The 25467-nt window shown below is 33.3% G+C and overlaps 3 protein-coding genes and 1 long non-coding RNA gene across 5 annotated transcripts; 1 reads left to right on the top strand and 3 right to left on the bottom strand.

The window, feature by feature from the left end:
• Nucleotides 1-231: 231 nt before the first annotated feature.
• On the bottom strand, nucleotides 232-6051 carry LOC111429102 (uncharacterized). Of its 2 annotated transcripts, none has more exons than XM_023064911.2 (2): nucleotides 5853-6051; nucleotides 232-1235 (listed from the first exon to the last, which is right to left on the bottom strand). In XM_023064911.2, the coding sequence occupies exons 1-2, from the start codon at nucleotides 5932-5934 to the stop codon at nucleotides 277-279; spliced, it is 1041 nt and encodes a 346-aa protein (XP_022920679.2). In that variant the 5' UTR covers nucleotides 5935-6051; the 3' UTR covers nucleotides 232-276. The 2 variants fall into 2 exon arrangements, with proteins under 2 accessions (XP_022920679.2, XP_071053719.1); XM_071197618.1 differs by lacking the exon at nucleotides 5853-6051 and adding an exon at nucleotides 2010-5821.
• Nucleotides 6052-6259: 208 nt separating this feature from the next.
• On the top strand, nucleotides 6260-13282 carry LOC111429091 (kinesin-like protein Nod). Its single transcript, XM_023064900.2, has 7 exons — nucleotides 6260-6510; nucleotides 6572-7089; nucleotides 7143-7348; nucleotides 7415-7569; nucleotides 7635-7879; nucleotides 7929-8597; nucleotides 12967-13282. Exons 1-7 carry the CDS (start codon nucleotides 6403-6405, stop codon nucleotides 13064-13066), a joined length of 2001 nt encoding a protein of 666 aa, XP_022920668.2. The 5' UTR covers nucleotides 6260-6402; the 3' UTR covers nucleotides 13067-13282.
• On the bottom strand, nucleotides 13205-25271 carry LOC111429092 (lipid scramblase CLPTM1L). The gene is made up of 6 exons (XM_023064901.2): nucleotides 24942-25271; nucleotides 24272-24881; nucleotides 24032-24220; nucleotides 13767-13963; nucleotides 13463-13714; nucleotides 13205-13410 (listed from the first exon to the last, which is right to left on the bottom strand). Exons 1-6 carry the CDS (start codon nucleotides 25187-25189, stop codon nucleotides 13326-13328), a joined length of 1581 nt encoding a protein of 526 aa, XP_022920669.2. The 5' UTR covers nucleotides 25190-25271; the 3' UTR covers nucleotides 13205-13325.
• On the bottom strand, nucleotides 22387-24024 carry LOC139430524 (uncharacterized). Its single transcript, XR_011640944.1, has 2 exons — nucleotides 23323-24024; nucleotides 22387-23261 (listed from the first exon to the last, which is right to left on the bottom strand). It is a non-coding gene; the product is annotated as an uncharacterized lncRNA (long non-coding RNA).
• Nucleotides 25272-25467: the final 196 nt, after the last annotated feature.

The raw sequence follows: 25467 nt of genomic DNA, 5'->3' as shown, positions 1-25467 counted from the left end.
TTATGGAAATTAAGAAATTTTTTATGGCACTTTGAATCTGTATTGCCCACTATCAACAACTTTGCTAACTGATGTAGATGAGTGGCAGTTATAATTTTTTGCTGTTCATCTCATTTCTAAAGTACAGTAGTTTCACACAATTATAGATGATTACAATATTGATGATGAAAATATTGAAATTATTGAGACTCATGGGAATGGAGAAGACATGCAGGATAAAATAGACATATCTAATTTACCTTAAATTTATTTATTAATCCTGTACCTATTTACAATTTAATTGAAAACAACTTGTCTTGATCTTCTCATTAAGTCATTTCTTTCTTGTTGAATGTCATTATGGCGTTTCAGCACTTCCGTTAACTGTTCCAAGGCAATAACTTTTTTCTCTTCCACTTCAAGTAATTTTAGGCGAAAACTATAACGAGCTTTTAGTTCTGATCTACGTCTTTTACTCTCAATTTTTTCGTTCTGTGCATCATTACTAGTTGTACTAGAAGTTGATACATAATTGTGTTCTGCAATGATTGGCGAAAATTCTGTTACAGGACAATCGGGAGAAATATTTGTATCAACCGATAACGGTGTTAAAACCTTAGAAGTCGGACTGACGGAGACAAATTCAAAACATGTGGATGTTTGGGAGGTGGAGGGAGTTGGTGCTATTGCATCAGTTTGGTTTGTATTTATGGAAACGGGTTTTGATTCAATTAAAATAGGCTGATCGGGGATGGGATCATGGGGCGGTGAAGGTGATGAAAGTTTTGAGGGTAAAGGTAATGGTGATTCAAATGATGATGTTACTGTAGTTGTGTTTAACGTCCGCCCTTTTTGAAAAATTTTTTGGAACGTTTCAAAATAATCCCAAGTAATTCGTCGACGACCAATCTTATTTTTATTATTGTGTAGTATCGTTTTATAGTGATGTTTCAAATTTCTAAATTTCGCATCTAAGGCATATGGCGTGACAGTGTGATCGTGCTTATTAAACGCTTCTCTTATTTCTCTCCATAACAAAATTTTTTTTGTCTTTGGATCTTGGAAAAGATGGTGTCTTTTACTATACTCATCAACTAATAATTTCGTGGTGGTGCTATTCCAAACAAATTTTTCATTACTTCTCATCATACCATCTCGGACCTCTTTGTCGTTATTGTCGCTTTTGTCCTGGGCAGATATTTCTATCATCACGGAGCCAGTATTTTCTTTTAAATAAGATTCCAGGTAAGTTTCATCTAGAATTATAAAGAGTTTATACACTGTTGTTTTTAAGTATAAATGATGAAAACTTTAATAAAAATTATAAAGAAAATGTAATTATTAATGAAGGAAATAAGGAATGGAATATAGAAGAACTGGTAAAGAAGATTCAGATTAAGGAAGAAAGTAAGGAAAGATTGATGGATAATTCGATAACACTTAATGATAAAATAACGTTTGCTAAGAATTATGTTCATAAATGCGGGGCTAATGCTTTGATAGTAGCAAGACGAAGTTAGAAAAACCAATTGTCTCAACAACAAAATTTTATTTACAACAAAAAAAAACAACTATAAGAAGTATTCGACGCGCTTTGAAGGACGGTGGTCGATCAAAAATGCTGGAACCAACTCTCCTCGTCGTAACCGAACAGAGGTAAATAGTTATAGCACAAAATAATTTCAAAAAATGTTCGTATATATCTAAAGATAATACGTCTTTTAGTATCACTATTCCAAGATAATGCAAAAATGTGTGATACTCTGTATCCGTCCAATAACATAAAATGTCTAAACCACGAACAGCTCTATGAACTTCAGAAGGCATTTTACAGTTCAACAGAAAATTTGAAACAACTAATTTCCCTTGCAGACCATTTACTTCTATAGTTGTCAAAACTACCATCTCTCCTACCCAATAAACACTTCTTCATTATGCCTAAATTAATTAAATGAAGAAAATCACTAATTGGAAAGTCTTCAATCATATCTATATCTAGTGAGGTTAATGGAGTCTTCTGATAATATTACCTTTGCTTCTTCTATACAAGTTTGTAAATTTTCACAATTTTCACAGTTGTGAAAAATGTGACTTTACAAAACGTCAAAAAGACATGTAAAACCTGACATTTCCTAGCGGGGTTAGATAAAGGATTTTTTTGTAATTCGCTACGGTAATGGAAGCTATAACAGTACTCAAACGGGTGCTGTAATGAGAGTCCTTACAGCATCCGATGCTGTAATGAGATTTTAGTAACATTTTATGGAACCAGTTCAAGTTGGTGACATTGGGTCATTAATTTTTCTAGTTGTCAATGTGACAATTTTTGCCTATGGATGTTTAAACACATTCTTAGCATCGAATACAAAGTCCACAATGATGAGGACATTGACTCTGAGCAATATCTCTTATTTTGGGAGGTGTACATCAAACATTTTTTTCAGGTGAATATATTTTATGTTTTGACAGTTTCTAATTGTCAATTCAAAGTTTCTATTTTCAAGTGTTCCGGTGTTACCAACTGCTACATACCTATTTCCCTACATTGCCAAAATTTACTTTATTTTTGTTAAAAAAATGTATAAAAACGCGAATTACAAAAAATAGCATAAAAAACACGTTTCATAAGACTTAAAGCACTCATTCATTAAAAAACTCGTGGCTTCGCCACTCGTTTTTCAACTTGAATTCGTGCATTTCAAGCGTGTCTTACGAAACTTGTTTTTTAATATACTATTTTGTAATTCGCGACGGTAATGAAAGCTATTACAGTACTCAAACGGGTGCTGTAATGACACTCTTTACAGCATCCGATGCTGTAATGAGATTTTAGTAACAATTTATGGAATCAGTTCAAGTTGGTGACATTGGGTCATTAATTTTTCTAGTTGTCAATGTGACAATGTTTGTCTATGGATGTTTAAACACGTTCTTAACATCGAATACAAGATCCAAAATGATGAGGACATTGAACTCTGAGCAATTTCTCTTATTTTGGGAGGTGTACATGAAACATTTTTATCAGGTGAATACGTTTTGTGTTTTGACAGTTTCTATTTGTCAATTTAAATTTCTATTTTCAAGTGTTACGATGTTACCAACTGCCACATACCTATTTCCCTACATTGTCAAAATTTATTTTATTTTTGAGAAAAAAAATGATAAAAACGCGAATTACAAAAAATAGCATAAAAAACACGTTTCATAAGACTTAAAGCACTCATTCATTAAAAAACTCTTGGCTTCGCCACTCGTTTTTCAACTTGAATTCGTGCATTTCAAACGTGTCTTACGAAACTTGTTTTTTAATATACTATTATCTACGACTGCTTGGATAAGTCATCATTACCGCACTCATTTGAGGTGATTTGAGTTACATAATGAAGTTCATTACCGCACTGGTTTCATTACGTAATGCATTTTTATTTAACACTTGTATATGTATATCTTGTCTGTATACTATTTTTTTTTCATCATCCATATTCACAACTCTACTTTATATTATTTTAAGGTTGGCACAGACTTAGAACATACTAAGGTCTGGAACTCGCCATTTGTGGGCAATATTAAAATTATTCTCTATTCTATTTTTGTTTTTGGATATATTGTACAATCAGTGTATTCTCGAGTTGAAAATAGACAAAAAAGTCTAATAAACATACTTACGCGACCCACACACATTACCACACTCATTTGAGGTGATTTGAGTGGCGTAATGAAGTTCATTACCGCACTGGTTTCATTACGTAACGCATTTTTAGCCCAATCAGAACAGACTTAATTCATTGTAACGAGCACCATAATACAACTCGTGTGATTACACGACTCGGTCTACGACCTCGTCGTGCAATTCTCCACACTCGTACAGTAATTATGTTTCCTATTGACAAAAAACTATCGTTTTGACGGTCGCTAAGTACTACGCAAAAGTCAACTTTTAATAGCAGTTTTCGAAAAAGGTTTTATATTTAGCTAATAGTGGTTGAAAAAAATTTTCACTCACTCGTTTCTATGAAAGTCAGCAGAGTGAATGCAAATAACAACTTTCAACACTAGTATCCAAGCTAGAAACTAACAATTTCGAAGGTAAAATTGAACAAAAAAATTAGTTTATTTTTTTTTAATGTCAAACCTTTAGAAAGTCCTAAAAAATTGAATAAATTGACGTTTTTTGAAATTTTGACGTTTCAAATAATAATTATTAGTCTGTCAAGTTGACTACCAGTATAATGGGTCACCGCTATTATTCACTCCGTGAAAAATATGTGGTAATACCTGGTATATATTATAAGGTAGTGTTCGACCATAGAAAATATTTATATTATACTTATATGGTTGTGGACAATAGTATATTATTATATGAGCATATAATGAGGGCTACTATTCACGAAAGTTAAGTTTATGTCACGAGCGTAGCGAGTGGCCTAATTAACCTGAGTGAATAATACCTCATTATATACGTGTAGAATACTATACTTTGTCCACAACTATTGAAATTGATTCCATAAATTTATTTTTTAAATACATTTTTGAAAATAAGTTAAACGTCAATGTGACACAAATTCAATGTTACTAACTGTAACCAACTTCACAACAATTTGTCAAAATTAAATGTCAGTTTTATAAAACGTCGTTTTCTTTAGGAAAATTAATTAATTTATGCTTAAATCATACGAAAAAACGAATTTGTTTAGGTTTTTTTAATGTCAAACATTTAGAAACTCCTAAAAAATTGAATTAAATTGACGTGAAACGTAAAATTTTAACGTTTCAAATAATTATTATTAGTCTGTCAAGTTGGTTACCCGTGAATGCCCCTGAATGATCAATAATGATTATTATTCACCGCTATTATTCACTCCGTGAAAAATGACTACCATTTTGTTTTAGAAAACTCATTCATAAGGTATATATTAAGGTAGTTGTGGACAATAGTATATTATTATATGAGCATATAATGAGGGCTATTATTCACGAAAGTTCAGTTTATTTCACGAGCGTAGCGAGTGGCATAATTAACCTGAGTGAATAATAGCTCATTATATGCGAGTAGAATACTATACTTTGTCCACGACTATTGAAATTGATTCCATAAATTTATTTTTTAAATAAATTTTTGAATAAAGGTTAAACGTCAATGTGACACAAATTCAATGTTACTAACTGTAACCAACTTCACAACAATTTGTCAAAATTAAGTGTCAGTTTTATAAAACGTCGTTTTCTTTACGAAAATTAATTAATTTATGCTTAAATCATACGAAAAAAGGAATTTGTTTAGGTTTTTTTAATGTCAAACATTTAGAAACTCCTAAAAAATTGAATTAAATTGACGTTTTTTGAACTTTTAACGTTTCAAATAATTATTATTAGTCTGGTCAAGATGGCTACCCGTGGATAATGATTATTATTCACCGCTATTATTCACTCCGTGAAAAATAACTACCATTTTGTTTTAGAAAACTCATTCATAAGGTATATATTGTAAGGTAGTCGTGGAGAAAGTTCTTTTTATACTAAATTGCAGCTATTTCCATCAACAGATTTTCAATATTAATGATTATTTATGAACTAATTGTCCGACGTTTGAGAACCTCGTGAACAGGTACGAAGCAAGGTACAACATTTTTGCATTACGATTTTCACTTCAGAATCAAACGAAGAATATCGTCACGTATAGTTTTCCCGCCAATTTATACACACCTGTATAATAAATATAATAATAAATCAGTTCAGTTGTCAGAAGTAAAACTATCATCGGTGCAGCATTAATAAAGCAAATTCGTTTCAAATGCAATAATAAATTAACAATAAAATAGAAAAATTTTATATAATTTTAAAATTATAAAGCATTTTGCTAGTAGGGTACATACCAGTTAACTTTTCATGAATCGATTGGTGTTCAACTATAGTATATACTAGACCATTAAATGAATAGTTACGGGATTCTGCCATTTTTTAGCCGAATTCGAATTTAAATGATTATACAAAAACAACAAACACTGTTTGCTATTGAACAGATTTTGGGTTTGCTAAAATGTCTGCTGTTTATCAACTGTTACCAACTGTTACCAACCACGTTTGATGTTGGTTTGCCTGCGCTGTATAGCTGTCGAGAATAGCCGAATATTAATTCGATTATTTTCGTTGGAACTTTAAATTGGCTTTCTTTATCTTGATTCACTACTCAGTATAAAGAGGAACAAATCAAATTATAAATTTAAATAAGATTTTTTGAAACATTTTAAGCCAAGAATAAAGTAACAATTTAAATTAATTGTTTGTTTTCAAACATTTGAAAGCTGCGCAGATAGATTGCGCATTTGTCCAGTATTTATGTGTATTTACACGCCGTTTAAAGCATTAAACGTAAATCAAAAAAACAAGTATTAAATTTAAAATTACTGGTCATAAATAACAACAATGGACAATACTTTAGAATTTGTAAATGTGGCAGTAAGGATTCGACCACAATCAATTCAAGATTCAGCAAATGGATGCAATTTAAAAGTGATATCAAATAATCCACCAGTAACTACACTCTTTTTAAATTTAACCTAACAAAATTTAATTATTTAATATTTTAATATAGATTTTAACTGTATCCGACCGACAACATTTTAATTTAGACCACATATTTGATGGTGATTCCAGTCAAATTGATGTTTTCAATGAAATAGTCAGACCCATGATTGATAAGTTATTAAAAGGCTTTGACTGCACTGTTTTTGCTTATGGACAAACTGGAACTGGTAAAACTTACACTATGGGTTATCCACAAATGGATGAAGAAAATATGGGTATGATAAATAGGACTTTTAAAGAGATTTTCCAACAAATCAACAATGAGATGGAAATCTACACTGAAGTTTCACTTTACGAAATATACAATGAAAAAGTTTTTGATTTACTAGACGACCATAAAGTTGCTTTATCTGTGAAAGGCTTTCAAGTACCTGATTTAAAAAGAGTTCCTGTTTATGATTTAGCTGAAGCTCAACAGTTATTCTCAATAGCAAGTAAAAATAGGAGAACTGGGGGTACTTTACAGAACTCTAAAAGCTCAAGATCTCATGCTATTTATACATTATATTGTAAAATCTCAAATGGGTATATAATTAATTACTTAAAATTAAAAGCAATATAATTTATTTTTTTGATAGAGGTTCTGTAACTTGTTCAAAATTTAACTTTGTCGATTTAGCTGGTTCTGAAAGTATAAGAAAAACTGGAAGTGCTGGAAACTGTTTTCATGAAGGAATTAACATAAATAAAGGTTTATTATGCCTTGGACAAGTAATTAATGCACTCTCTTCCAATCAAAACTATGTCCCATATAGGCAAGCAATGATTACAACACTTCTAAAAGGTAATAAAACTTTTTTAACTTCATTGTTTTAGTTCTAACTAATTTTATGTACTGATTAACACTTAGATTCACTCTGCAAAAAGAATTTCATCACTTTAATCGCTTGTGTAAGCTCAAAATTAACAGATACTACAGAAACACTTCAAACTTTAGATTTTGCAAAAAGGGTTAAAAGAATTGGTAATAAACCTGAAGCTTTTTCTATGATTAATACTTCAATTGTAAGTTGCTTTAATCTTGATTAGAATTTTCTTAGAAAAATATAACATTGTAATTTTTTTTATAGAAAAAGTCATCACAATATTTAACACCAATGAAAGCTTTTGGTCCAATTCAGACTTCCACAGCTTTAAGAAAACCAATACGTGTTCCATTACCACCAAAATTTACTTACAATTTGGATAATGTAGAGGATCAAGCAATTAATATTAGTCCAATTGTGAGAAGATGTGTAGCTGAAATTGAATCTAAATTGGTTTCTACAATAAATAATTTAATGAAAACACAAACTCCCTTAAGAAGATCAACAAGGTAATTTTCTTTTCTTTAATTTTAATTGTTACATAATTTTTTGGTTTAGAATTTCTAGTTTTCATCGAAAATATGATGATTATAGTGATGAAAATCAGCAAAGTTGTTTAAAAAAATTTAAATCTGATGATTCTAAAAGTGTGCCTTTAAAAACTATAACTAATAATAGTAATAATCCGACATCTGCAATGGAAAAAATTGTTTTTGATGATCTTAAACAAAATAATGAGGATATTAAAAATTCTTCTTCACCAAATATTTTTAAAGTTCCACTTTTACCAAATACTATGAAGACAAGAAATGCTTCAAAACTTAAAAAAACCTCTTCCCCTAATACAACCAACGAATATAATGAATTTGCCAAAACACTCAGTACGGATAATCAATTTGAATCTAGATTATCTATGGAAAGCAGTGAAATTACTACAAGTAACATTTCATCGATTATGTCTGTCAGTCTAAGGAAAAGTACAAGAATAAAAAGACAAACTGTTCGCTTAACTGTTGGTGATGTACATAAATCAAATAAAAAGAGTGTTAATAAAACAAATAAGTCAAGGAAGGGTGTAAGTGATAGGTCTATGAAAGTTATTAAAAAGCAAAAAGTTGAAAATCATTGTGATCATATTTTGGAAATATTAAATGAAGGTTCTTTGAAGGCTGTGATGACTTTACATACTATTGGAGTTAAAACTGCAGAACAAATTTTATTATTCAGGTAAATAAAAATTATAAATTATACTTATAATTTCCAAAATAGTCTAATCTTCAAGAAGTTGGTTGTGTAAATTCAAGATAAGTTTAGTTTTTTTTTTGTTACTATAAGAATTTTTATAGTCTAATACAACAATTCCCAATTAGATTTAACTATGGACCTAATAAAATCGTTTGTTGGCCTATACTAAATAAAAAAATTAAACCCCTGGACAAATTAATAAACCTAGAAGTAAAGACGAAAAATTTGTTCACAAAGATTGTTTCCTAAATTCGGCGATTCATTGAAAACGTAAGCCCAGAAATCAGACTCAGAATTTGAAGCTCTCCATTGGTAACTAAGTCAATAAAATCTGCTTCCTTGACCTCCATATCCATATAATCTTTTATAATAAACGGATTGCAAATCCATGCCTTACTTCTGTCAGGGAAAAATTCTGTCAAGTGGAAAATATTTTCTGAAGGTGCTTCTTAGATTAGTTGTGCTTCCTCATTTAGAAGTGTATCTTCAGACATGTAACAATGTCGACAAGTTTTGAAATGATTTCACATTTCCGCTTTTAAGTCGATTCTCCCATAATTCCAGTTTCAAAATAGTTGCTTCAATCTTGTCTTTTACCTGGAAACAATTTACATTTGCACCTTGTAATTTTACATTCAAATCATTGAGATGAGTAGAGATGTAGGATAAGTAAGCCAGTTTGATAAGAAATGTAGAATTATTTAAAGCGATGGCATTGAAAACGTTGTTCTTCAATTAAGAATACATTAACTTCTTTACGTAATTCCCAAAGTTGACAGCTACTGCTATTAAAAGTGAAAAAAGGGCATATCTCGATTATTGTTTGCGTACAAAATCGCCCAAAGAAACGTGGAATACTTTGAGAAATTTGGTAGGAAGAACATATCAATCAATTTATCTGATCAAACAATTAATGCTGATACTATTAACGATCATTTCATTAATTCGATACAACTCGCATCTCCACCAGATGAAATTTATAACTACTACACTTCAAATTTTGTTTGTGGTGTGACCGGCGACTTAGCTATGAATTTTTCTGCAGTTGAGGAGAGTGATGTAATGAAGGCTTTACTAACTTTTAAAACTAATTCTGTCGGGTCTGACGGTATAAGCTTACAAATGATTAAACTATGTCTACCTGTTTTACTGCCCTACATCACACACGCGATTAATGCATGTATAATTGCGTCGGTATTTCCAGATAAATGGAAATGTTCGCTGGTTGTACCACTACCTAAAAAATCTGGTCCACACACTTTAAATGATATTAGACCCGTATCGGTGCTTCCAGTTCTGTCTAAGGTACTGGAAAAGATACTGGCATCACAGTTAATGGGTCATCTAAATTAGTTTGAAATCTTGCCCGATTTGCAGTCAGGTTTTAGATCTGGCTACAGTGTGCCACTGCGCTGGCAAACGTTATGGATGACATTGTTACGGCTACACACATTGCTTCTGGATTTTTCAAAGGCTTTTGATATGATTGATCATAGGTTGCTGTTATGTATACTGCATTATGTTGGGATGGGCTGGTGTGGTGTTCAGTTAATGGATGATTATTTGCGAGATCGTACACAGAGTGTGGGGGCAGTCGATCCAGCATTTTCTATGTGAAATCGGGCGTTCCCAAGGCTCAGTGCTTGGTCCATTGCTGTACTCGATATATACACTGAATATTCAAAAGTGCATTCGTACCTATCGCTATCATCTCTGTGCGGATGATACACAGATATATTACTCCTTTAAGCCATCGGATGTTGCGTTAGCTTCTAATCAAATCAATCAGGACTTGACCGGGATTCTCCGCTTTGCGGATGATCACGGTTTAGTGGTAAATTCGGATAAAACTGTTGGTTTGGTCTTTGCGAATGGAAGAAATAAACTGGCTGCGCAGCGGGATCTGGGATTGCTTATTGGAGGGGCTGAGGTGATGTATCAGGATTCGGTCAGGTATTTGGGAGTCTGGATAGATTCAGAGTTAAGATTGAGGAAGTTTGTGTCCTGCCTAGTCAGGAGGGCGTTTGCCAGTTTAAAGATGTTATATTCACACAAAACGGTTTTGAATGTGAAACTTAGAAAATTGTTATGTGAGTCATTTGTACTATCACATTGTAATTACTGTGATGTACTTTATCATTCGTTTATAGATCAAGTTAGTGCTGGTAGAATTCAGAGAGTGCAGAATAGTTGCTTACGTTTTATCTATGGTATTAAACGTCGTCAGCATGTTTCTCATATGTTAGAGGCCGCCAATTGGCTAAATATGTGGAGGAGAAGATTTTTACATACCGATTTGTTTTTTCATAGTGTGTTGACTTGGCGAATGCCTCCTTATCTGTACTGTCGTATAACTTACAGAACTGATATTCACAATCTCGGTACTCGATTCAGAGGTCAGGTCGCAATTCCAAGGCCTCAACTATTTAAGAAATCATTTTCATACAATATTGCAAAGTATTTCACTGATCTTAATCGTTGCTTTTGTTTTAAGTCGAGATATGAATTTAAAAAGGCCGTCATAAAATATTTATTTATATATAAATATTTATTATTTATGTGTTCAAATTGGTCAATTTTTGGTTCTGGTCAAGAGCTGTTTGAGGTATTTAGCTTAATCCATCTATCTATAGTTTTTCTTTTTTTTTCTGCGGGCTACGTGGAGGAGTGGATCGTGACTATGTTACGAGCCAAATGCAGTCCATTTAGTTGCAACCCCGTTCTATTATAATATATATTGCTTTTGTAAATTTTTTTTTGTATATTCATGTTTGATTTTTTTATATTAAATATGTAAAGTATGTGGGTTATGCCAATAAATATTATTATTATTAATTCTGCAAGAATTCTTTTTGTAACCATCGCTTCTCGATGTATAGCACAATGGTACCACTCTGCAGATGAAGATACTTGCTTTATTCTCGACTTCAGACTTGTTATTCTTCCGGACATAGCTTTGGCACCGTCTGTGCTTACACCAATACATTTCGCCCAATCGATTTTTTTTTTTTTGAAAAACGTATTTAATTTTTCAAATATTTCTTCTGTGGTGATGTCAATTAAGAAATCTACAAAGAACAGGACCAAGGTGACACACGAACTCTTTGTATTAAAAGATCTTTTCTGTTTTCTGCCATACTTTAAATTCTTCTTTGCACTGTATTGTTCGACAACGGAATTTGTGTAATTTCTTTCGCAGCTTTATCGCCAATTATTGCGGACACCATAATTTTTGCTGCTGGTAATATGAGATCTTCAGCAATAGTATGTGATTTGCCTTTTTGAGCTACTAGTTGACATACCTTAAAGGAGCCCATTATGACTGAATTGTTTGATGCTGGTACGGCAATGTGGGACACGTTTCTTTGAATATGCTTTAATTGTTTTTTTTTTAAATCCGTGTTTATTTGCTGAAACTCTGGGTGCTTTATTTCAAAATGGTGTCTTAACTTAGCTGATTTCATAGAATAAGTGCTATAAATACTTTACAATACTTACACATGTCAAAAAAAAAAGAAAAAAAAACCGAGAAAAGGCGCAATAAAATGATAAAATACAATAAAAGTTCAAAACTGGGAAAAAAGAAACATATTAAAAAAAAATAAACACATTTTTTCAATACAAATTTCATGTAAACATACATATTCATGAATTTATGCACTCGTGACATGTCATGTCACAAGATAAAAATTCTTCAACCAAATAGAAAGCGCGCCTTGACAAGAAGCTCTTCAAGTAATTTTTGTATCTAGCAGTCGGGAGCATCTGTACAGTTTTTGGCAATTTATTAAATAACTTTGGGGCAATGTAGTTAAAACTTCTCTGGTTTCTGGACAATCTATAGTATTGCGAGTCTTTGTTACGAGTGTTGTAACTGTGAGCATCTCCATTTGTTTCAAACTTACTTATACAATGCCTTGCATATACAGCGCATTCCAAAATGTGGAGGCATGGAAATGTTAAAATATTTAGTTTAATGAAAGAGCCTTTATTCCTCACCATATTTCAAATTGTCCAGAATTCTGATAACTCTGCGCTGTAGTCTGAAAACACTATCGCACATGCTCGCACCGCCCCACGCAAGCAGCGTATAGGTCATAGTAGCTTGGCAGAGGGAAGAATACGCAACGCGCTTCCATTTCCGTGTTCTTTCACCATCAATCATTTCACTATTATAGTCTGTGCGCTACCTCTTGTTCAATTTATCTAAAAATTCTCTTTGGATTTGATACAAGATCAACTTCCACCGCTATTTAATTATTAAACAAGCTATGGAAACTTTATTTCCAGCGATATGTTAATTATTGCATAAAGTGAGATAACTTGTTAATAAATATAATTATTTTTGTAGGAAACTTCGTGGAAATTTCAAAACGATTGAAGATATCAAAAACGTACTTCATAAAGGAAAAAGTTATCAACGATTTCTTGAAGCGAATTTTTTAATATAATATTGCTACTAAAATACCAAAGTTTTTTTATTCTATTTCTAGTTTCATTACCAAGTACAACATTAGATAGGTATTATATGTATAAGAATTTTATTATTGAATTGTATAACAGACTATTTTATTAATAAGGAATTATAATATGATGTGAATATTCATTTATTTTTTGTACTAGAACAAAACATTTTATGCATAAATATTGCTTGAATTAATTCAAAAGGAATGTCTTTAAATTCTCTACCTTTCCTAAATCACTCTTTTATTATATGTCTTTCTTTTTCTCTGTAGTTTCAATAATTTCTTCTGCGCCAATATCATCAACCCGACTTTTATCAACAGGATACAACCTGAAATGTTATAAATATTTACAAAAAATAAGTTATGAAATCCTAAACTTACCATCTTTGGTAAAGATAAATAAGAAATACAACATCGTCTCTAAAACATGCCAATCTATGAGCTGTTGGCATTGTTATAATAAATGCAAAAATATCATCGATAAACGTGTTAAACGCTCTGTAGGTGAACGCACGCCATGGTAAAGCTGCCACCGATTTCAAACGATAATTTACAAATAATTGGGGTAACATGAATAAGAATCCAAAAACGTATACCCCATTTACTAAACTGCTAATTGTCCAAGAATACCAACTAAAAAGAATAAAATGTAAAACAAAATTTTATAAATCTTAAAAAATAAAACCTCTTATGTGGTTGATAAAGAAGCGAATAAATCGCACCACCAATACATAACGGATACAAAATATAACTTAAGTATTTCATAGATTCTTCATCGTATTGACGAGTTTTTGCTTCAGCTTCCGTTTCAGTGGTATGTTTATTAAATTTTAATCCATTAAATGTGATTGATGGTTTTAAAACTTTGTTTACTTTCCAAAACTAATAATTTAAAGTAATATTGTTTATTATAAAAGTGTTGACAAGTACAGGATGATTCAATAAAAATTGCAAGTAGGATGAAAATTAGCTTTTCTATTTTTATATTTAACCCTCGTTCGACGGCACAATTTTACAACGTTAACAGGCGGGCGAATATATAGTTCGAAGCTGAAAAAAATTTTGGCATAAACGCCAAAATGGTCACTTTTTACTTATTTCCCATTGAACAGGTCTCAGCCTGTTCAGCCCACATGTAATGCAATTACCTATTTAATAACTTCATTCATAAACTTATTTAGTTTTTTTTTTCTTGTCCAACTGCTGAAATTTACTGATTCAATTTTATTAATTTCCTGAATAAAGGCGAATTATTGAAGATTCAAATTCTGACCGTAAAGAGGAGACATATGTTGCATCTGTTGAAAATACCACCTCTTCCACATTGGACAAGCTGAGGATCAAACTTGTCGACTATGCAACGACGAGTCAGAAACTGCTGAACACATACTGTGCAATTGCGTCGCCAGAGGACGTCTAAGGCACAACGTCTTCGGTAAAACTACCCTGTTACCTACCGACATAAAGGTTCAAGACCTTAGGACAATACTAAGGTTCATTAAGGACCTACATTTGCCCTAAACCATTGGAGGGCTAAAGTTACAATAGATCTTATAGGTCGCGGTAACGAGAGGGGCCGCCCTCCTCAGCCCGGCAGCAATAATAATAATAATAATGTTGCATCTGAGGTTGAGAACAATTTGCCATTAGCAGATATGTCCACCGCAGCGAAATCAGATAGTAAACGGAATAGGTATTGGATGAAGAAACTAACACGATTCTGACGAAAGTGTAGAAGATATATATCAAGGTATTTTGTTATTGTTAATATTTTGACAGCGAAAGACGAAACAGATTGGCATAGTAATCTACCTAGCCAAACAAACTCTCGTAATTTTTACGGCAAAAAGGATGGTCTGTAGCAATCAGGAACAGGTATACAGCTAAACAGAATTTCGAGTTAATAACGTCTCCAGAGATATCTGACATTATATTAAGGGAAACAAATCGGAAGGTTAATAGAATTTCTGGCCAATCTAAATCTCGGCCACCACAGAACCCATTTCAAACGTTTACGGAAGTTAAGCTTCACATTTTTTTAGGTGCATTAATTTTTAGTATTATGCACAAAGAAAATAAGCAGAATCTAGATGCTATGTGGAAAATTGATGCCCCGGGCAGCTATATCGGGTGACCGATTCAAAATGATGCTAAGGTTAATCAGATTTGGTAATAAAATTAACCGGTGTGAAAACAGCACGCCATTTCAGCGAGATCACCCGGTATACAATAAAGTCGGTTTTACACGCTCCAATTTGTAAACAACAAAACTACAGAAAATTCGACTATTATATTGATTCCAAAGGTCGATCAATTTGAAACAGAGCAATAAATACATTTGAAAAATTAGCGTAAATAAATTGTCTTGCTCCGATTTCGTAAAGGCTGTCTTACCCTCATATTACAAAAATTCGCCCTGTGTTAACGACGGCAGTCCCCAAAGATCTGATAGATGCTAAATATACCTAAACATCCCGCCTGTCGAATAGCGTGGTCAGATTTACTTGCTCTGACTTCCTAAGGGCTCTTTTATTCACCCCCATATTAAAAAAATTCGCCCTGTGTTAACGACGGCAGTCCCCAAAAAAGAGCCCTTAGGAAGTTAGAGCAAGTAAATCTGGCCAGGCTATTCGACAGGTGGGATGTTTTAGTATATTTAGCAACTATCGGATCTTTGGGGCTGCCGTCGTTAACACAGGGCTATAATATTTAATATGAGGGTAAGACAGCCTTTACGAAATCGGACCAAGACAATTTATTTACGCTAATTTTTCAAATGTATTTATTGCTCCGTTTCAAATTGATCGACCTTTGGAATCGTGTAAAACCGACTTTACTGTATACCGGGTGATCTCGCTGAAATGGCGTGCTATGTTTGGCGTGCTGTTTTCACACCGGTATAAAATTACACGTATAAAACAGACAAAGTAGCACTAATACGGGACAATGCTAAACAAAAATTTGGAGAAAGCCTACAAGCCGCACGAACGTATTATCATTGATGAACAATTATTACGATATAGAGGTACATACTAAGTTTACACAGTACAAACCGGCAAAATATGGAATAAAAGTTTTCTCGGCTTGTGATGCATCAAGTGGCTATCCGTTACGACGAGACAGGTTAGTGTTGGTAAACGAATAGTGTTAGGTTCAGTAAATCCTTATAAGGGGTCGGGAAGAAATAAGACAACTAATAATTTCTTCACAAGTTTCAAATTAGCATAGGTCTTAAACTCCTGGCATATGACACTGGCTGGTGCAGTAAGAAAAAACAAAAGATTCCTACTAAGAAATATGGAGGGAGCTTATATCATTGATGCATATGCATTGGGTAGGTGATGACACACGAGCAGCAAACCCTGAAATAATCAACTACTATAATAAATCTAAAGGCGGAATAGATACCATAGATAGTACTAGCCTCTAGAATTCTTTTATAATATAATTGACATCAGTGGATTAGCATCTTATGTAATTTATAGAGAACACAATCCATTTAAGAACCAAAGATCAACGCAAAAAATTTCTGAAAGATCTTGCTAACCAACTATTTGGTGCACTTGAAATGGTGGTGATATTTTTTTCGAGAAGTCTTTTCAAGCTTGGCTAAGTAATTACGGTAAACTAGCTTCATCACTACCACATTGTTTTACATCAGACCTTAACAGATACCGATTATTATAACTATTGTCATCGACTGTTAAATACGATTCAGGCAAATCCAAATTTTTATTACAAATATTATAGACGCATGAAGCATCTTTCAACAGTGCAAGTGGTGTAATTTTGCATATGTATGATTGGTTAGAGCAAAACCCACATTGGACGCGACAGATCAACAAAATCGTTGGAGTTTGAACCAGTCCACATTTTTCTGACGAAACCCTTAATAGAGAACGGTTTTTGGAAAACGTTTGCTTGGAAACAAGAAGGAATATGTGGTCCCAGCTTGATGGTCATAATTTGAATGCATTATGACTGAAACGTACGTCAACATTTAGATGAGCAATTCTATTGTCTATAGAAAGTCCTTTTATTTATGGGGTAGCGTTTTAAGAAAAACCAACAGCCAGGGAAAATATGCCGGAGAGAATACGAAATGCCATTAGAAACGTGTTCAAGGCTAAAATTTAACAAGTTTCTACCAGAACTAGATTAAATAAATGTATCGACATTAATTCTAAATGTTATGGTTTATTTTGTTTTATTGTCATTTGATGTTTCGTTAGCTTTTAAATACGTCTCAAAAATAGTTTTGACCCCATCCTAAGGATAGCTTGGTCTACAGTTGCTCGTCTGCATAAGATCTTGGCGAAAGACCATAACACTGATCTAGACCACCTATGCAAACAAGACGGAAAATACACCGAGGATGCTAAGGAATCGCTGGAGCTCTTACTGAGCACGCACTTCCCTTCCTCAAAAGTCTGCCCCCATGCGGATGCCGGCCCTGAAGTAATGGATATAACATATGGAAATATTTTTACACCCAACAGAGTAAGGTGAGCTATTTCTAATTTTAAGCTCCTAAAATCGCCTGGAGGGGATGGAATTCTGCCTTTGTAGGCTCCCAGTAATAATATCCCTATACATATATAGCAAGCTATAGATTTAGCTATATACCTACACTATGGAGGAAAGTAAAGGCGGTCTTCATAGCTAAAGGTGGTAGGCGTTCAAACGCCGATCCCAAGGCATACAGATCAATTAGCCTTACTTCATTTCTCCTCAAAGAGATGGAAAAGGTAATTGATCAATACCTTAGGAATGGAGTGCTGTCACTAATCTAATCCATCCTAGTCAACATGCTTACCGGAAAGCCAAATCAACAATTACTGCTCTCCATGCTTTGACTAGCACTTTAGAGAAGACAATCGCAAACAAAGAGATAGTCCTATGTGCTTTCATAGACATAGAGGGTGCTTTTGATAACACCTTCTACAAACAATCATAACTCAACTAATCCAGAAAGCCCTAGTACTTACCAGCACTTGGTGCAAAAGCAATGCCTCAGCATCAATCCAAACAAAATCGGAATAATCCCTTTCACTCGGAGTAGGAAGCTACAATTGAGAGCACCCTCCATTGAAAGCAGAACTATTAACCTCAAAACAGAAGTTAAATACCTAGGGGTAATACTAGACAGTAAATTAAACTGGAACTCCCACATAGACAAGGTGAGGAAAAAGGTTATTATGGCTAACCAGATCTGCAGCAAGCTCCTCGAAAGGAAGTGGGGTCTCAAACCACGAATGGCTCATTGGGCCTACGTAGCAATAATCAGACCCATGGTCGCCTATGCCTCACTGGTTTGGTGGCCAAAAACAAATTATAAGACAGCACAACAACAGCTGGCACAAATCGAGCGGTTAGCATGTCTTAATATAACGGGGGTAATGACACCTTGTCCGACGGCTGCTCGTGAGACGGAGTACAGGGTGTCCCAATTTCGATGTCCACATAGGCTATCTCCGAAACTAAAAGAGATAGAAAAAAAGTAGCTTACATGTCATGATCTCGTTTTTCGAGAAAATGCTAATGCCGAAAACTCCGAACAGCTATCGTCTTTTGTTTTCGCCCTATCGACAAAAACTGAAAATTTTGCGAAAACGACAATAGCGAATATCTCACTTATTATCAAAGATGGAGTATTATAAATAAAACATTATATGGGCAACTTTTTACGAAGAATTCAGTGGCGTAGGTAGAATTTTATTCCCATCTTTTATTTTCGAGATTTGAGACATAACTTTATTTTTTTAAATGGAAACCATAGTTGGCTATGACCTAAAATAATTTGTTATTTTCTTCTGATAACAAATATATATAGTTTGTGGGGTATATTTCTTATAGTTATTGAATAATTAACAAAAATTCATTTTGTTCTATCTAAAACTAATGTATGTATTTAAAACTTAATGTTGTTATGGTGATAACAATGCCACGATGGAAAACATTGGATACGTTCAGCAGGTGTCAACAGTTGAATTAAATCAGTCAGCTAGTTGTATGAGCTTTAATACAGCGGAACGAAATCGGCTGAACAAGCAATTGAGAATTAGCAGTTCAGCATAACCTAAAACTATGGCCAACAATAATATTTTTGAAAATTTTGTGTTATTACAAGAGATAATGGATGATGATGTTGATTTTAAGGCTCATTTCATTTTATACAGTTCTGCCAGTTTTCAAAATTAAAGGGGAGAAACAAGAAATATTAATCCTAACCTAGAATTTCACAACCGCTGACAAACTAAGCGCAGATTACTTACGCTGAGATATTTACTAAACTGCTGCGTAACAGCGCTGACTTAGTATATCGTTCAGCCGCGACTGCTAATGTAGCAACTTAACAGTTGACACCGGCTGAACGTGCCCATTGTTTCCAATTATTGCCAAAGTTTGTAGAAGTATTTAAAAATTCACTGACAACTCTGGCATTATGTGCTGGTGCTCCGCCATATTGAAAATATATCATTTGAGACTTATTTAATGGCAAATTGTCGACCAAAAGCACAATGTGCTGCCTTGATATATTGAGGTATTACCTGAGTTTAAGTTTTTATGGTAGATACCATATGCCAACATTCTATTATCTAAAAGGGCACACCATACATTGAACCTCAACCTTCTTTGAACACTCAGAGACTTCATTGGTCCAGATGACATTTTGAACAAACAGCAGATTATTTAATTTTTCTAAATATCATCTACAAAATTCTAATCTTAGATTGACATCTCCTGAACGTAAATAATGAGTTAGGCCCGCTTTGTATGGTTTCTACATATTTTTCTTTCATATTCGGAAGCAGCGGTTTTTGGGTCAGATGTCTTGTTCAATTTCTCTGCAAGATGTTGATGGATTTATCGCAAGTGAAGCCAACACATTGACTTCATCCTCTTGCAGGCCATTTTGGTATGTTTTTGCACGTGGTTTGGGGATGGACCAAAAATCTATTAAATTTTCTGCTAACCGGCTGAAGGTTCTTACGTGCGGTTGTCTTCTTTCCGAATACCTTGTGAAATATAATTCCCCGGCTAACGTCGCATTCTTATCTGATAACATATAGCATTCCATCATGTTACATTTTCATAATTTTCGAAGTTCATTGTAAAGTTTTATTTAGTTTTGTTATACTTTGACACCTAACATGCTGGTGCATCATACCAGCTGATAATGCCAGAGTTGTTATCGAATTTTTAAATACAAACTTTGGCAATTATTTGATTCATTATGTTCCATCATAGTATGTATGGTTATTACCATAGCAACATTAACTTTTAAATACATACATTATGTTTAGATAGAACAAAATGAATTTTTGTTAATTATTCAATAACTATAAGAAATATACCCCACAAACTATATATATTTGTTATCAGAAGAAAATAACAAATTATTTTAGGTCATAGCCAACTATGGTTTCCATTTAAAAAAATAAAGTTACGTCAAAAATCTCGAAAATAAAAAATGGGAAAAAAATTCTACCTACGCCACTGAATTCTTCGTAAAAAGTTGCCCATATAATGTTTTATTTATAATACTCCATCTTTGATAATAAGTGAGATATTCGCGATTGTCGTTTTCGCATAATTTTCAGTTTTTGCCGATAGGACGAAAACAAAAGACGATAGCTGTTCGGAGTTTTCGGCATTAGCATTTTCTCGAAAAACGAGATCATGACATGTAAGCTACTTTTTTTCTATCTCTTTTAGTTTCGGAGATAGCCTATGCGGACATCGAAATTGGGACACCCTGTACTCACACCACTTTATACATGTTAGACCCAATTGCCGATTTCGGACAAGTGTCGAAATAATCGTACATTTCGCGTAAACAAAAAAGAAAGACGTGTTTGTTTTATTCAGTAAATGTAAGTACAAGATTTCAAGGCTTCTTGTGTTAATGCTGAAGCTTTTAATGACAACCTGAAATGTGTCTTATTGTTAATAATAAAATCTTTACGTGCCCTCTTTCATCGGAAAAATTCAATGAAGTTATACAAGAAGTGAAGGCTTGCAATGACAAAAAAACAGGCTGGTTAACCACTTATACCGCTAGAATACCGACGTCTTCATATATTTGAGGTTCTAACAATAGGAGGGATTGATAATTTAATTCAAAAACGAAGGGATTCTATTTCAATAAAATTCTATTGTCAAATGCATGAAGTGTATGACGTATTAAAAAAAGCACACAAGGAGATAGGACACAAACGAACACTTGCTATGGAGAAGAAAATAAAGAAAAAAGAGAAAAAGAAAGATTTAGTTTCGAAGCCGATATTAACGTAGAACTTTAACAAAAAGTCGATTTAATTGACATGCAGACCGAGTCCGATTTTTTTACCGAAATTTATTTTAAATTATCAGGATCACCTGACAAAATTCGTACTTTTAAAGCCGCTGAAATCTAAGAGAGCAGAGGAAGTCGTGTATAATTTGATGAACATTTTTTGTATTATTGGCGCTCCCTGGTGAGGCTACGTTCGGAGTTCCAATGAAGGATGATCTAAAGGCTTCTAACTTTCCCGATACTGTTGTCAGTCATATTGAGAGGGAAGAAGAGCTGGATGATTTGCTTAACAACCAAACCGACAATCAGTCACAAAAAGAAGTATTAGTTGAAACTAAAGAAATGGATGATAGCTTTAACGACATTAATATATAAACAAATCACTCAACACGGAGGAGGAAGTTCACAAACTTTAAAACGACAAGCTGATAAAATGCTGAAACGCAGTTCAAAAAATTTTCATCTGGACAAAATATTTTATTGAAAATTCCGGATGTTGATCGTGGGCGTACTGCACCTAGAGATATATTAGCTGTTGTTATTTCTGAAAATAAAGGCTTACATAAAGTAGGAACAGCAAATGGTATTTTAGAGAGGCTATATGCTAGAAATGAATTTCAGGTAACAATTCTTTATCTAGTTTAAAATACGATTACAATTTTCTTTGTAGATATCAGAAAGCAACTAAGATCTTGTATTGTGTTGTTAATGCCATGTTGCACATTCGTACACCTATACTTACAGACATATAATTTATTTCAATCTTATTAAAATCGGCATTTGAACTATTCAATCTGCGTTTGCTCAAATTTACTTGCTGAAATGCCGAAATTCAGTTTTATTTCGGCATTTGCTCAAATGCACTTGAACATTTCGCGAAATGTTCAATTATTTCGGTACTTGTCCGAAATCGGCAATTGGGTGTAACATATATACCGGGTGTCCGCCGGGAAGGTATACTACTTTGTTTGTTTATAATTTTTGATTAAATGAAAGAGAATGGATCTTATATTGATAAATGTTTTATTTAATGTCGGCAATTATGTATGGAATACAATATAAGATAAATGTCCGCCTCTGTTAGCCTCACAAATGCGAGCCCTTTTGAGCACATTTTTCATTACATTTTCACACATTTCACGCGGTATTTCATTAATTTCATCACGAATATTTTGTTTGAGTTGCTCCAACGTTTCTGGTTTGTTTGCATAAACCTTGCTTTTCAGATATTCCCACAAAAAGAAGTCCGGAGCAGTCAAATCAGGCGACTGTGGAGGCCAATCAACATCACCATTTCTTGAAATAACTTGTTGTGGAAAGAGGTCTCGCAGTAATTCCATTGTAATCCTGGCTGTATGCGATGTGGCACCGTCTTGTTGATACCACATGTTAATCAAGCCCAAAGCATGCAGTTGTGGCGTTTAAAAGGTTTTCAATCATATCACGATATTGCTCCCCATTGACAGTTACCGTTACGCCGTTTTCAGTTTTAAAGAAGTAAGGTTCCTCCTGACTAAATTGCACACCAGACTGTCACTTTTAATGGATGCAAAGGTGACTGATGAATAATTTACAAAAGTAATGTACAAAAGGAGTGCCTTATCACTGAAAACAGGCTCTTCACTCAAGTTGATGCAAGGTAACCTCAGAGGACACCTCGAAATTTTCAAGGACCCATGTCTAAATCACTTAATTGAAATTAAAACGGATAAACTAAAAAGAGGAGCTCTAGCCTGGTACACCGATGCTTCAAAGACAGTTGGATCCGAAGTAGGCATGGGCATTAGTGGACCAAATAGCCGCATTAAATTGGCGTTAAGCTCGGACATAACCATTTGTCAAGCAGAAGTTGTTGCTATAAACTTCTACACCGCTCTGAACCTACAAAACGGGCAGAAAGGTGCATCTATAAAAATTTTCACAGACAGTATGTGAAACTGACCAGCAACCTGAGAGAACTCGCCAGGGGCAATGATATTACTCTATGGTGGGTTCCAGGACACAGAAACATTGAGGGCAATGAGAAGGCTGACAAGCTGGCCAGAGAGGCAGCAAAAACGCCCTTCATTGGACCCCAACCCGGTTGTGGACTACAAAAAAAGTCACCTAAAACAAATAACCAACCGATGGGAGGCCTCAAATGTAGTCTTACGCTGGAAAGAACTTTCAGATCACAGAAAAGTGAAGAGTATGACGCAAAACAAAATCAAAGAGGTTTTATGCCTCAGCAAAGAGGATCTAAGGACGCTCCCAGGTTTTGTGACCGGCCATGCGCCCATAAAATACCACCTTTTCCACATTGGGCAAGCTGAGGATCAAACTTGTCGACTTTGCAACGACGAGTCAGAAACGGCTGAACATATACTGTGTAATTGCGTCGCTAGAGGTCGTCTAAGACACAAAATTTGCGGTAAAGCTCTTTTGACACCTACCGACATAAAGGAACAAGACTTTGGAGCAATACTAAAGTTCATTAAGGGCTTACATTTACCCTAAACTTTTGGAGGGTTAAAGTTACAATAGATCTTATAGGTCCCGGTGACAAGAGCAATAATAATTTTCTGTTCTGTCATTTAAGTCATTCAAACTATACAACTTTTTAACATTTAAGTTACTTTTGAATCACCCTGTAAATAAAAGAAAGTTCTTACTTCTATTGCTGTTCCTATTCCACTTGGAACTAAAACCAAGTAAGAAGTACCTTCATCTAAGAGGTATAAAAATATGATTGTTTGAGAAAAAGCACGCCATACAACCGTTCTTGTTGATAAACCAGCCATTGATTTATGTGATTTCCAAAAACTGACGTCATTTTTAAATGATAAAAAGTCGAGCAAAAGCTAAAAAAAAATTTAATATCATGAAGTATTAAAATTAATTTATATACTTACATGAATACTTCCAATACAAATTGTAGCACACAAAAGATATAAATTAGTATCAGCAAAAACTCCTTTAACCTCATCAATATCTTTATCGGTAAAGCCAAGTTTTTTAAAATTCTTTATTGTAACTTCCATCTCAACCATAAATTTAAATTTACCTATTGAAACTGGGTTATAAATATAATTAAACATTATTTGAGATGTTTCTTTAGTGATTTCTTCTAAATCTCTTAACCTTGTCTGCATAAAATCATTAACAACAATTGGAAGAAATTGTCTTTTCCTATTAATTTTTAAATAATGAATCACTTCTTGTGGAATATTTGTTTCTGGAATGTGTAATTCACTGTTACACATCATGATTGAGTATCTACTTTTGATATGAGTTGTTGGTTTAACAGATGATTGTTTAGATTCTTCTTTTAAAAGATTAAAGGTAAAACTTTTTGGTACAACATATTTCGTTAAACGACCTTTTAAGTAACTTGATTCATAAACGTTTTTAGCCTCGTTCAATGATAAATCTTCATTATTTACATTTGAGGGTAAAATTACCGAGTGAATTATTAAACTACCATTATTTCGTACTGTTTTTGATATCTCCAACTCAATTACTCTTAAATAAAATGATAATTAATGAAATTGCACAGATGTAATTTAGTTTAAGATGTGTTACCTTTCAAATGGTTCATCATAATTAAATTTATTAACTTTTAATATTAATTGTTCATCTCCTGATCGTGAATTATCAGTAACATAAACAAGTAGATCTAAAGAAGGTTTTGTGTTTAAATAGGAATGAAAACACACGTCTCCTTTTGCGCAAGAAGGGGGCGTAAATAGCACAACCAAATTCCATACTGAATTAAATATGAATATTATGAACACCCCGAAGAGTAACGAAGTTATCGAAAATTTAAACATTTCAGTCTTTCTTTATATCCATATAGTTTAAATTTTATATTGTACACGTCAACATATCATCATTTTTTATAGGTTAGTTTAATTGTCAAAATAAATACATTTGATTGTAGCGCCATCTAGCTTTCTTGACTTAAAATTAATTATTTCAAATGTAATTAAAAAGGAGTACTAAAAATCATAAAACATAAATTAAAAAATATTTAAATTTGTTTTGTAATGATAATTTCGCAATTAATTATTATGAGTTACACTTTTTTTTATTAATTATTAATTGTGTT

This window comes from Onthophagus taurus, chromosome 1 (genome assembly GCF_036711975.1).
Source record: "Onthophagus taurus isolate NC chromosome 1, IU_Otau_3.0, whole genome shotgun sequence".
Lineage (NCBI taxonomy): Eukaryota > Metazoa > Arthropoda > Insecta > Coleoptera > Scarabaeidae > Onthophagus > Onthophagus taurus.
This window is presented reverse-complemented; position numbering and strand designations above follow the sequence as displayed.